At 28.0% G+C, this 15032-nt stretch overlaps 1 protein-coding gene across 4 annotated transcripts in view; it reads right to left on the reverse strand.

The window, feature by feature from the left end:
* The window catches only part of LOC107167820 (Kinesin family member 19A), a 55350-nt gene extending 44734 nt beyond the window's left edge, over positions 1-10616 (reverse strand). For all 4 annotated transcript variants that reach the window (XM_015517014.2, XM_015517013.2, XM_089219006.1 and 1 more), the window contains exons 1-2: positions 10152-10616; positions 5826-5894 (exon numbers count right to left, since the gene is read on the reverse strand). In XM_015517014.2, coding sequence (XP_015372500.1) covers positions 5826-5894; positions 10152-10262 — 180 coding nt within the window. In that variant the 5' untranslated portion in view covers positions 10263-10616. The remainder of the gene's footprint in view (positions 1-5825; positions 5895-10151) is intronic.
* Positions 10617-15032: the final 4416 nt, after the last annotated feature.

Genomic DNA, 15032 nt, shown 5'->3' on the forward strand with positions numbered 1-15032 from the left:
GTATTTTAAATTCTATTATTATTACTGTCAATGTAAAACTGATGAACTAATATAAAGTATTCGACAAATTAATATGTGAAGAATAGGTTGATGAATCAATAAGAAATAACAAATGACATTAAACCATACACACAATAGTACAATACTATCATAATATGGCTATGTTTTGTTATTTATATGAAAATACGATCAGAAATCATTTAGATATACTGAATTCATCACCATCATAATTTATAGGTATTCACAATTTAATGTAGGTTTATTCATAAAAATATTTTGTTACTTGTACAGTGCAGTACACTTTCATATTCAGCTGTTTTTGGTAAAAAAGTTTCTATAAAAAATTATAGGTAAATAATTGTATGATAAACGCGTAAACCACTATTTTTTTTTTGGTTTTGTAATTTATAGAATCAAAAAATAGTTCAATATTTATTATACTTTTATGAAAATATATGCTTATAAAATGTTTTAATATATCATAGGTATAAGTGTATAACACTATGCTATATTGCTATATGGTTTAATAGTTCGATTAGATAGGTACATGGAAGCATAGTTAATAAATAATTACTGTAAAATTGTACAAAAATTTGTATATTATACTACTCATTTCAATTATTTAATTACGAATCCACTGGTCACTAATTTGTTTTATTACCTTTAACAGAATGCATAATGGTCAGAGGCGGTTTGAGTATACTGTTTTTGGTGCACTGCACCGCACCAATTCATCAAACTTAAAAATAAAAGTCTACAATAATTATAAATATTTAAAAAAAAAATGTAATCAAATCTTCAATATGAATAAAACTATAAAAGAGTAAGTAGGTGCCTACTATTTGTTTTTATTTGGTTAATTTTTAAATGCAATGTAAAAATGTTTTATTAACAAAAAAGTAAAAAATCATTACACAATCATTGCTATTATAAAAAGTGTAAACAACTCAACTGAAGAAAATTATGTATATGAAAAAACTTATAAAAAAATATTTATTTGTAATTTCTATGATGAATGGTGGTGGGGCTGGGGGGGGGTGTCTATATATTGTCTTGCACAACTAAGTATAATACATTCAAACCGCTTCTGATAATGGTCAAGTAATTTAATATTTCGACGATTTATTTTATTTTATTACAAAACAAATAAAATACAACTTTTATGGATTTATAATTGATAATCATGATAGGTAGGTATTTTAACTATATAGGACATAGGTATAAGATCATATTTTTATTATGAATTGGACTTGTGTATAAATGATATTTATATGTTATATGTAATTTGTTACATTTTTATTATATTGACAACTATAATAGTGAGAAGTATAAGACATAGAAATACGAGTATACTAAAAATATTAACATGTAGGTAATTTAAACGTTATTACCACTCATGTTACACTTGAAATTAATTTTCGCCCTTTGTACATTTTTATTATCATATTTTTATTTTAATCGTAACACATCATTTTCATGGATATTTTATGCATAATATTATCTTTAAATTATTTAGGTTTTCAAAACAGTTCAATGAAATTAAAATATAATACCTAATATCATAAAAAAAATTATGCAGCTTTGAACAATTTTTTAAAATTATTTTTAAATTTCAATATTGAAACCCACCAAGAATCCATTTAAAAATCAATATGTGGAAGATGAAATATTAAATTAAATTGAATTCATACTTCAATAATATAATGTAACAGTAATATTACTGTAAGGTTTTGGTACAAACTAATATTTATTTTTACTTGACACCATTTTTTCAATATAGCTACTTTAATAGTAATAAGTATATTTTTTAATATCATCAAAAATAAATCAATATTTGATGTGTCGTGTGCAACGTCGGACGATAGTGGGTTAATCCTGGAACGACTAACTAATGGCATAACTCATAATAGTAATGATAACTTTTGACATGTATATAGATAATTTGTACCTTAAACCTTTACTACTTTATTCTTGTATATGACTGTTAAAGTTAACTCCGCAGTCAGAAAATAAAATAAGTATCAGTAAAAAGAAGTTTAATTTTTACATTTAGTAAAATTAAAATAATTATTATGTATAATTAATTGTTATTATTAGTTATGATTGAAATTAGATGAGCAAAATTAATTAAAAAGGTCCATCATACAACTGTCTGAATAGGATATATGACATGATTTGTAATTATTTTTATTTGAAATTAAAAAAATTACCTATGGTGAAAACGTTTGTTTACCATTTTTATCCTATATCTTACTCTTTAACAAACATAATTCAATTTTGCTGTAAAAGTAGGTAAGTGTAAGATGTAAGATCGTAATTGGGGGGGGGGAGAGGGTTGAGAACGGGACCCGTAAAGGGGTCCATAATTTTTAAAAGTTGAACAAAAGTTTATATATTTTGAACATAAAAACGATAAATGCCCAGTATTCGTTTATAAAAATAACGGACTCCCCCAAAATTTTTTTTCGATTACGGCCTTGAGTATGCAGAAAATAACGTAAACGTAATAAGACTTCAAAAACCATATAACTCTAAAAAAAAAGTAGGTCAGCATGAATATATTCAATTGAGGTAATAAAATTAACACTACCCTAAATAGGGTAAGAATGGTTAAAAATCTAATCAAAATGGATTTAGGTCAGTTCCTAATTACTATATGGTTTAATAGTTGCATGACTAGTAGAATTTAAACACCACATAGCAGGTACTTCAAAAAGTCCTGCGGTGAATAACACTCTGAGACTCTGACCTATGTCCCCACAAAAAAAGCGATTTTATTGTTATGAGTAGATTTTAGTTTCTAATAAACACTCTCTCTGTAGGGTTATTTTTTTAGGGGGATTTTAACTTAACTAAGTATCCATATACAAATTGCAACTTTACATAACCTTTAATGATTATTTAAATACTATATCAGACTCAGTGATTGCTTAAAATGTAAAATGTAAAATGTAATTGCTTGTATGTAAAAGTATAAATATTTATTTTGTAACCAAGTTATTAAGATCTAAAATAAGTTAATAATAAGTGTACCTACACTTTAGAATATACTGAAACATTCAAATATTCTCGAAGAGTGGTGCTAAAACTTTAATTATATTATCGTATTTGTGAATTACTCCTTAGATTATCCATATAATAAATCAAATATAATCCTTGCAGTTAATATAATATACCTTAGTGCTTAGGGTGCTTAGACCATTATTATTTTTAATGAATACCTATAGTTAAAATGTAAAATGCTATAGAGTTATGCTATAATTATTATGTATCCATTTACAAATTATTTAAATTCCCCATATTTAAGAATATAGGGACAAAAAAAATAAACAAATATAATCATTCACGTTCCTTTAAAATGTGAACGAAACTCTGTGTTCCTTCGTACAAAAAAGTAACTACGTTTCGTTTAAGTTCCAAAAAATTGAACGAAATAATTGGAATTAGTTACCTTGAATGCGTTAATTTCAAGCATTGAGACAAGTAACTATTTATAATATTGTTCATATTACATGCTACGATCTTAAGTGATCTACCTACTATAGTACCTATTACTAGTAGTTATTTGTATTTTGTATCTATTTTGTATTGATAAAAATAAATAGGTATCGGAAATATTATGCCTATATATATTTTTAATGAAATGAAAACGTGAGAAATGTATTATAATAATAATAATAATAATAATAAAACAATCAATTTTATAATAATTGATTTTGCAATAGTAATTATAATACAATTTAATTAAGTACGATCAACAATACAACATGAAATCTTAAACAAATATTTGATCAAATTTAGCCCATATGTATAGAGATTTAGACCTTGTAACAAGATGAGGAGGATATGTATATTATTTATTACATATTATAGGAGTAGGTTAGTATAGGTAGCTTACTTATGGTAAACCTATATATAACCTAACTATTGATAAATTATATGTGACATCGAACCCTTTAATTATTATAAAATAATGGTGACATTTTACGCAGTAAAACTATACTGTATGTTTTAGTATGCTTCAATATGGCATTACATCAAACGGAAATTATTTACTTTCGAAATGTATGTATAACATGCATCGAATGTTTTACTATGATATCAAATTATTTCATTGTTAATATTATTATTTATTTATTTTTTGCTAGGCGTAAATATTGATTATATTATCTTTTGATAATTTAATATAACATATATTGTAACGATACGAAAATTAAATAAAAATATAAACTACTATATAATAATTGTTGATCTCTATAAACACTCCTATGATAATTGTAATTACCATAACTAATGGTCATGGATTCTGGGTTTTTGCGATCAATAAAAAAAAGGTTGTTGAATTATTGAATTATCATGAATTAAATAAAAGGTACCTATTTAAATTAAAAGGGATAAATAAATTATTGAATTTGAATTAAGTCAATTTATTTTTCTTTATTAAATACAGCCTACTATTTTATTTATAATTTTTGTTTTTTCTATTAATTCAAATTCAGTTATTGCTGTCATTATACATTTATTAGAGTATAAATAACGCATTGTATAAAAGCAGTTTTTAGTTTATATGCAACCTATTTAGATTTTATATTAATTTTATCGATTTTATATTTTTATTGCCTATTTAATTTATTTTAAAAGATGTACAACTGTTATTTAACATGATGAATATTTTTGAGTACCTAAAGGAATAATCCCTTATATCTTTTAAAATATTAATAAATCAATAAACGATATCAATTGCTATAAGTAATGGATATATAAAAAGCATAATATTATATGCCCTCTGGTTAATTTCAGGGACGTCCTCAAAGGGGGGGAGGGCGAATGGTGCAATAGCCCCCCCACGATCTTTATTTTTATTCTTAAAGTGTTTATAATTTATATTATAATATCACACTAGGGAAAAAGTATATAAGTACGCTGTAAAATCATGTAATATCGTATATTAGATCGAAAAAAAACCAATGTTATCACTACGATAAAAAAAAAAAAAAACAAATATTAACAGTTATAACATTATAGAGGTATAGTCATACCTGAATCCAATAAAGCAATAGTACACCAATTGTAATACTTACAATAAAAGATTATATACCTGCAAGCTATTAATAACGGTAATCCTACTTATAAATTATATTAAAATCTACAACCGTTGTTCAATATTACGTATATCTAATATTGAGTTGGCAAATAGCTATAATAACTATTATTTATGGAAATTGCACCTATGTATTATTATTTGGTTTTATTACAAAATATTTTATATTTACAATGGAATATCTAATAATTAAAAAAAAAATCAGTGTAATATAAAAAACTTGCAGTAAATTACACTGTTGAGTAAGTTAAAAATGTTTTATTTTTAATCTTTGACATTTAATTGAATGGAAATTTAATAACATCATTTATAACTGAGTTCGAATATTGACAATTATTACTTATATTTAGAAGTATCAAGTAGGTATTCTAAAAGAAGAGAAATAATTCATTACGTTTGCGTTTCTCCAAAATAATTAATACAATTTATTAATATTGGTTTTTTAAGTATTACATAACAGTCATAACATAATTTCATAATTTTTGTTGTACGATTATTTTTAATTTAAAGAATTAATGAATTTATTTATTTTCAAATTAAATATTATTTACATCTCTGTTATTTTTGTTCAAATGGGGATACAATTTAATGTTTAACCTATGTAAATACTAAATAATAACTAATCACTTCAATCTCATGTCGTCTTTTTAACATTGCACCTCGAGTAATGTCATACATTAATATTTTTTTATTAATTACATGATTTAATGATTAAAAAGTTTACCTTGGGATCGACCACGTACAAGCTTCTATCCGTCTCATTTGTCGGTAATGGTCTTATTCTCACAGCCACCTACAACAGTATGTTAACATTAAATTTAGAAATTGTACCTAACTATTGTGATGTTTTTTTCTAATTATCATAATACTAATACATGAGTTAACATGTGATAATTAGTTATAGCCTGTTAAAATTTAATGTTATCTGTTTGAAACTCAAGTAAAGGAGTATAAAATGTTCGTTCATGATTTGATTTCAGCGAACGAACAATAAAGAGCATTATAAGAATATAACATTATAATATAATATAATATAATATAATATAATATAATATAACATTATAACAATAAAGAGCATTATAAGAATATAACATTATAACATTATAAGCATTATAAGGGCTAGAATTATTAAAATACATTAAGTCATTTATTTTATTATTGAACATAATGAGTCAATGAGTGCGTCATCTATTATGCATGAAATCTAGTCTTTAAATAAGAATTTATAACATAATTTATTTATAGGTATCATATAGAATAGAAGAAACTAGAAATCACTATAACCAGTATCGCTTAGAACGAGATACTGCTTACAACAAGCAAAACGTAAGGTCCCGGCACGAGCCTATATGATTGTATGTTAAAATATACGTTTACAACGAGTATGGTTATTACAAGTTATCGACTATAACAGTAAAATAAAATTATAAAACGAACTTGACTAACGACCTTCCGGTTACCACGAACAGGTACCTGCAAAACTAAAAACTTTTGGCTATTATTTAGGTCGATTAGTCATTGACATACGTCATACATTATCTTTAGTTGTATTGATATGGATTATTTATTAATAAAAAACATTATTCCTACAAATTCTGGTGTTTTCAACTTCATAAAAAATACAAATAGCGTCAGTTGTGTGAAGACGTTCCAACATGTCGTTTCGTCAGTTTACGTTGGATGAAAAAAATCGGAATAATCGGTCGTTTAGAAGATGGTGAAACAGCGTAGTCGCGAAAGAATTTGGTACCTCTTCGTCGACAATTTCAACCATGTGGAAGAATCGAGATACGTTGAAAAATATGTTTCAAACATTCAAACCACGTCACATAATGCAAAACCACTGCGCACAGCATAAGAACCTTGAAGAAGCTGTACTAGTATGGTTCAAACAACAACGGTTATTGAATGCGCCTATAAGTGGTCCTATTTTGCAAGTAAAAACTAACCAACTGGCTGAATAAATGAAAATTTCAAATTTCAAATGCCCTGCATTTTGAATTAAGCGTTTCCGACAACGGCACAACATTGGTTTCTGCAAGATTTCAGGTAAGTCATCTGCAGTTAATACTGTTAATTATTTTAATTGGCTGGCTGATGTTTGGCCATCCCTTCGAGCAGGTTTCTGTAATAAAGAAATTTATAATGTCGATGAAGCCGGGCTTTTTTCAAATGAACTCCCGATAAACCTCTTCGCTTCAAGGGGGAAAAATGCCTGGGTAGAAAATTATCCAAAAACAGAATAACAGTTTTAGTGGTAGCCAACATTACCGGGACTGATAAAAGAAAACTTCTTATTATTGGAAAGTCAAAAAGCTCTCAGTGTTTTAAAGGAGTTTCATCACTTCTAGAATTTTATGAAAATAACACCAAAGCTTGGGTGACCTCTGCAATTTTTAAAAAAACTCTTAATTTTTGGGGTGATGATTTACGCCGTAAAAATTCTACTGATGGTGAACAGCTGTCCAGCACACCCATCATTGCATTTGAAATTTATTTAACTCGTATTTTGGCCCGCCATCACTACTGCTGTACTTCAACCGATGGATCAGGGCGTTATAAAGATCATTAAAGCTCATTACTGGAATCAGTTGGAACTGAAAATGATCGAGGTTATTGAGAATCAAGTAGAATCAAAAACAACTGTTATTAATAATGCTGGATAAAGCTTGGCGTAATGTAACATCGACGGGTATTGCTAATTGCTTTCGGCATGCAGGTTTTTGTGACGTTTCGATCGATACTACACAGATACAAGCAGACTGTGGATTAGATTAATCCCCATCGATGAGAACTACGTACAGATTGATGGCGAACTCATAACGTCAGAAATTCAAATGGATGAAGATATAGTCATCAATGTCAAACCTAGCCAACGAGTTGAGCCAGATAATTATACTGATATCGATAAGCTTGATGATGAGTTTGAAACTGTGACGTCAATATCCGAAGCTTATGCTGCATTGAGGACACTAGAAAGATTTTATTACACAAAATATGAATGTACAGATGCTGAAAGAAAAGCATTGTCTTAATGTCTTTATTAGAAACATCAACACTAAATACACGAAGCAAAGTTCGAAGATTATTTTAATAAATTAAATTCAAGTTTTATATAATTATGTTTAAATAATATGACTTATTGTGTTGATAAATTAAGTATTAAATCTCTAATCATAATAATTAATAATACATTTAGTATTAATGAATAAATAATGTACGTACAAACATGTATAAATTCAGTATTAATCTTGATTATAAGTAAAATAAAAAAACTCGTCGATTTTATTTTTTAATTCCCCGTTTTTAATCGGGTACAATAAATGCTCGTTCTAACCGCATATAATGAGCTACCAGTTATAGCGAGAAAAATTAACTGGCCCTTGAAAATCGTTATAACCGATTTACTGTAGTTTTTTTGTCACTAAAATAAGTAGGCATATACCATATAATTATAATATATAGATACACAAGTAAATTATGTTTTAACTTACAGGTATTGTGTATACATAAAGACTTATAATAAATGATATTGTACTATCTAATACAGGGGCGTATTTAGATTTTTTTTTAATTTTTTTTTTTTTTTTTGGGGGGGGGGCTGTGGTATTTTCTCCAACTGAAATTCCCAATTCAGCCTATATGAGTTAGAACATTTACATCTGATAGGACATAATAAGCAGACTTCATAAACAATTCCTGGATTTCGGGGAGGGGGGTCTGAAGCCCCCTTAGCCACCCCCATAAATACGCCTCTGATCTAATATATCTATAATATAGATATATGCATAGCGGTATGCATGGTATTTTATATGACATTTTGTATACTTAGTGATAGAGCATTTACATAATTATTTTTATCAAAAGTATAATCCATCATTGTTTTTAAATTAAATTATTTAGATTACTTATAATAGGTTATAATATATTTTTTGTGACTTGGTGAGGTGCAGTCGTACGCTAAATCTGCGGAAACGCACTGAGCATACCGGCCGCAGGTGCTAGCTCCCGGATGGGTAACCACCCGGGATTTTTAGCAACATATCCTTGCCACACATACACAAACATGTGTTACAACACTCAAAAACCTACAAACAAAAATATACAAAAATAACCCTCACCGTACCACCCTACACCTAGTGGCCTATGTTGCAGTGGGCTCCCCCCTCAATATATATATATATTATATATATATAAATATGTATGGTATATTACTAGGTTATATTATTCTGTTTACCTACTTATTAAACAGTCATTTTAGATGTATCAAATTGATGGCATATATAATATCTAGGGTTATACCTAAGGTGACCATAATTTTTTTTCTTCAAAGCGGGATACCTGTGCATGTTAATAAGAAAACCAGGGGGCTTTCATTTGGGCGAATGACCCAAAATAACATATCGTTTGTGCGAATTTATACATATCATTTGGGCGAAATTTACAATGACCCCTAATTTATCTAATACATCGTTTGGAGCGAGCTATAAATATATATTTATAAACATTTATATAGGCTAATAGGTTTTCCATATATTATGTTATTGCCGTCAAAGTTAAAAATGGTTAGTGTAAGTACTGACGATGTAGTAAATATATTATAAATGTTAAAGGGTAGGTACAATTGTCTTGTTCTGCAACGCATATATTATACATATTATACATAGGATAAAAACCAATCATAAAAATAAAAACTGATGGTGCCAAATAAAAACTGATTCAGACCTCAGTCCCCAACGAAGTTACTGATGTAAGATGTCTTACTATCTAAGAAAAATTGTTGTCAAGTATTTTTCCAGAAAAAAAAATTCACCATTGTTGATTAGATACATTTCTTGCTACACTAAGTTGCTCAGAATCATAAATTAGAGCTATTTTAAAAGTGACAAAAAATCTTGAACGCTCCGCTGTTATCCTGTACCTACCACAACTATGATTATTTTGAAGATCAAACAACATATATGACTAAAAACAAAGACTCGTTCTTTTGAAACCAACTAACTGAACCAACGACTACACAATGAGTTCTATGAACTATAATAGGTATTACCATGAGTTTTTCTTCAACGGCTGTCGACTCATCCTGCCGAAATTCTGGCGCGGAAGATACGTTGTACGGCGAGCCGTTCGAGTTCTGCATCTGCACCGTGGACGGCGACATGACTATTATACTGTTACAGGTACCGATGCGATCGGTTGTACATTATTATCGAAGGCACGGAACAGGCCGTAAATGTCACATAATATTTATCTAATTGTATTATAATATTATATTACAATAACGGCGGCAAGGCACGGATCAAGTCGCGCCCGGAGGACGTGGCGATGGATCGCGGCGACGACCCCTTCATGGCGGTGTCATGAATCCTCATGATGTAATTTATATTAATATTATAATATACATTATTAAAATAATAACGGCGACATCATCGGAACGATATTTTCTATTAATAGTTATATGATGGTTGCGCGCGCAGACTGCGATTTTGTAGTGTATATGATGTGACGGCGTCGGCGTCCAAACTACAGGCGTATAATGTGCGCGAAAAGTCGCTACGGTTTTTCGCCTCGCGCCGTATGGTAGCCACTGGCAACTATGCGATACATACAAAACGCGTTCACCTATATAAATATAATATGCATTATTATTGTCATCATTATAAGGCGTAATATACGTCTTGCGATATTGCGACGTACATTATTGCTGGGAATAGGGCGTGTAAAAACGGACCCACAAACTACGTGCCATGCATGACCATGAAACCCCCCCCCCCCCCATCCCTCCGAATTGGTCCGATCAACTATGCCAATTTTTCGCAAAATAATTGCGAGTATATAATTGCAAATTTCAATTTTCAAAATAACGGCATATTACTTTAAATCGATAGGACAGATTCATGATGGAGCAGCTTGAAGTTATCTCTCCCTCCGTAATGATTTTTATCTTTTATTGTATTTTAATGACTTATTTACAAAATCTAAAAATCAATAACCAATTATTTACAGTTATTTTACAAAACATTGGTGTATTTTTTTAATCGATCAGATAAAGTCGGTGGGCCAACTTCGTGGATATGAATCATACAGATCGGACAATAGGTACTCTCACTACACATGCATTACTTAAATAATTACTCTAGAATTATAACAACTAACAATAAATTATTATTATAGAATTTAATACTATATGCATCAAAAATATTTAATATATAATTTTTTTTTTTTTTTTTATTTTACACAATATATATACAATCTGTACAATTTTGCACAATTAGCATATTTGATAAGGGTTAAAAATATAATACATGAGTACTTGAGTAAGAAGCCACCCACTAATGGCACTTAACTGGAGGTTGTATGAAACTAGCTATATTTATATATACTGATTTTTTTTTTTTTTTTTTTTTTTATAATTTTTTTTTTTAAATTGATATTAGTTCCCTAGCAAATCACGGCACCATCTCCTTTTTAATCGGCGCCTGGGGTTGCCAGGTAATGTTTGGACGGATAGGTTTTTAATGAGTGGGTTACGGTGTGTTTGCAGCCGGGCATGAAAGATTTTGTAGAAACGTTTAGCTTCTTCTGTCACAGTTTTTATTGACAGGTCATTATGAATAGTGTAATTATATTGTAATTAATATATAATAGTAGATATAAGCACATGATGTACATAGGCAATATGATATAATAATACATCTATTATTCATTTATAATATGACATTATAAAATAATGAACTAATCGTTTTTAATTATTACCAATTCAAAATATACAACTGATAACTAATGTATTTATAATAATCTAATAAGATGTATGGAATTGAACTTAGTGATTTTAAGAAAAATGTTTAATATACAGAGCGTACTGTGAGGACATACACATTGCAATATCTCACGAAATAATGGAGATATCAAAATTCTGGCTTTGTAATAAGACTAGCAAGGATAAGAACTACAATTTTTTAGTTTTTTAATTTATTTTAATATTTTGGTAAAAAAAATCAAAAAATATTTTTTTATTTAATTATTTCAAAAAAAAATTAAAGATAGCCATTTTTTAGAGTTTATTTTTCTGAAAATATTGATGTTTCAAAATTTTATTTTCAATAATTTCCTGATTTTAAATATTTTTTTTAGTTTTGAAGAAATAAAATATGATTATAACTATAACTATAGCCTATGCCCTATAAGAACACTGGAAGTGTTCGGCCGGCTCTATTTGAATGTGCGCGGCGGGGCGTTTCACATGTTTGATAACAATGATAACACTACGGTGTTAAATAATTCGTAATTTTTCTCGAAACTAAAAAAAATTAAAAATCAGTAAAATAATGAAAATAAAATTTTGAAACGTCAATATTTTCAGAAAAATAAACTCTACAAAATGGTTACAGTATTTTTTTTGGAAATAATTAAATAAACAAATACATTTTTTACTTTTTTACCAAACCATTAAAATATGAAATAATTGTAGTTCTTATTCTTTTTAGTGAATTTAAAGTTTAAAAGTATCTAATGTATACACACCGAGAATTACTAGAAACCCAGAAATGAAGCAGATAAGAGATCTCACAGAGTACCTATGCTAAAGAATTCGGATTAAAACTGAATTCAGTAATCAAAGTCTAAACACATAAAAAAATTAAAATTATTTAGGAAAACCCCATGGAACACCAACTTTGACATCAATCTCGAGTCATAATAAAATATAACATATAACCTAATTAAAAAAAAACTCACCATTCTAATAATGTATAACAAGCATTTAAATGGCATGCTATAGAAACACAAAAATGACAAGCTATATTTCACACACACACATCCAAATAAAAAAAAGGAGTAGGAATAGCAATCTCGACCAAAAGCGAAAATATCACCTCCATTTTCAACTTTCCTGAAAGTTGATCTACCTATACGACAGAAGCCATAACAATCCTTAAGTCACGAGTCACTCGGACATTCATAAAAACAACATAATTCTTTCAGATTCGCTAATCACAATTCGAAATCTAATTAATACAACTAACGCAACAGACATAGCAAAGATTAAACACCATAAAATAAACTAATCGAGAAACAGAGATGTAAACATATCTATAATTTGAATTCCTAGACACAGAAATATCTAAGTAAACGAAAAAGCAGATAAAGAAACTAAGATAGTAGCAAAATCAACTGATACCCCAAAAAACTTAATGTAACAACTCTTGCAGATTTAAAAAACAAAATCAAAGAAATTATTTTAATCAAATGACAGACCCATTGGCTCAAGCTTCAGAACACCAAATTAAGAACAGTAAAAAAGCTATCTTTGGCTAGCCTAACCCTCTTCTAAATATAGAAGAAATAGGGTAATATTCAATAGGCTTCACATCGGCCACACCCACGAATGCCAAAATTAATGGCAAAAGAAGATAGACCTAGTTGCAATTATTACTCAAAGAATATTCCCAATACACACACAAAATTAGCAGGCTCAACTCAACCATCAACTTAAACGCAGCACTCGACCCGACACAGATACCATCACTACACTAATTTTAAAGTTTTAAAAAAATACCAAATTGTAATACAACTAAATATTACAAAAAATGTTTAATTAAATGACATTGCTGACAATTTTGTTAAAAAAAAAAAAATAATAATAATAATATAAAAAACTTAAGTATTATATAATATAATATATGTATACTTCTATATTAAAATATCAATATATGTATCATTGTATCATTGTATCATTGTATCATGTAATTTAAAAAAACTTAATTTAATATTTAAAATGAGAGCAAAATATCTTAAATACATCCTTTTGTTTTGAAATTGTTACATTGTTTAATTTTTATAATGTAGTTTTATTTTATATTACAATAACAATACGATTATTGTTATTACTATTCAAATGAGTCTATTCAACTCAGTTCGTATTCTATATATTACACTATGCGTATATTATTATTTATTTTTCATCACACATCGACATCAGTAAATCGATCATTATAAACAATAATTTCATACAGTAACAATATTCATTAAAAATTACAGTAAGTGTCCGATGTAATGTTAAGTATGCAAACGCAAGTCGAAAGTTATATTATTGTATAATATCAAAAATATTTTTCTATGCATTTTATATTATAGTTGAAATTTTAACCTACTTTCGGGTTGCGAAGTTACGATATGGTGTACTTGTCAAAAGAACCCTACTCAGAAGTTTATTGTGGTCAGCCTTTATCATATTTCGAGTTAAGGGGTAGTATTGTTCACACAGAGCCTCTTCTACTGTCGGTTTTAACAGGAAAGAAAATACATTACGATTAAATAGATCGTAGGTAGGTACCTACTACCTACATATTCTACTATAAGTCATCAATATTTGACTAATATCAACATACTGTTAGAGAAGAAGTCATATTGTTTAATTGAGGTTCAATTTTATAATTATGTTTGAGTTATTTTATAGAAACTTGCATTTTATTAAAAAAATATTAATATACATACAAAAATAAATAATATTATATCATTGTATACGAAAAACGATTCTGAGTGGAGACGGTTTATCTGTCTAGGATATATTATAGATTATTAAACATTTTCAAATCGTAGATTTAAAAAGAAATTTTTTTATGAATTTTCTAGCTTAAACGAATTTGCGAATTTTCGTGATTTTTACGTATTTTGTGAACATTCGAACTTTGAAAGCTTATAAAAAAAATTGTGACTATGTATTTCTTTTATTTTTCAACTGCTATTATAACAATATATTAGGAACCTTGTATTAAATGTTCAAGCTTTTCTATCCAACAAATAAATTTTTATCGATATTAATTTTTTTTTAAACTAATAATAATCGAAAATTTCATATGCCTATAAATAGTTGAACTTAAGTCGAATGTTTTTGAAAATTGCATGCAGGCTAGAATATACTTATATAAAC

The sequence above is a fragment of the Diuraphis noxia genome, unplaced genomic scaffold, assembly GCF_037042655.1.
Source record: "Diuraphis noxia isolate RWA-SAM2 unplaced genomic scaffold, SU_Dnox_SAM2 contig0002, whole genome shotgun sequence".
Classification (NCBI taxonomy): Eukaryota; Metazoa; Arthropoda; class Insecta; order Hemiptera; family Aphididae; genus Diuraphis; species Diuraphis noxia.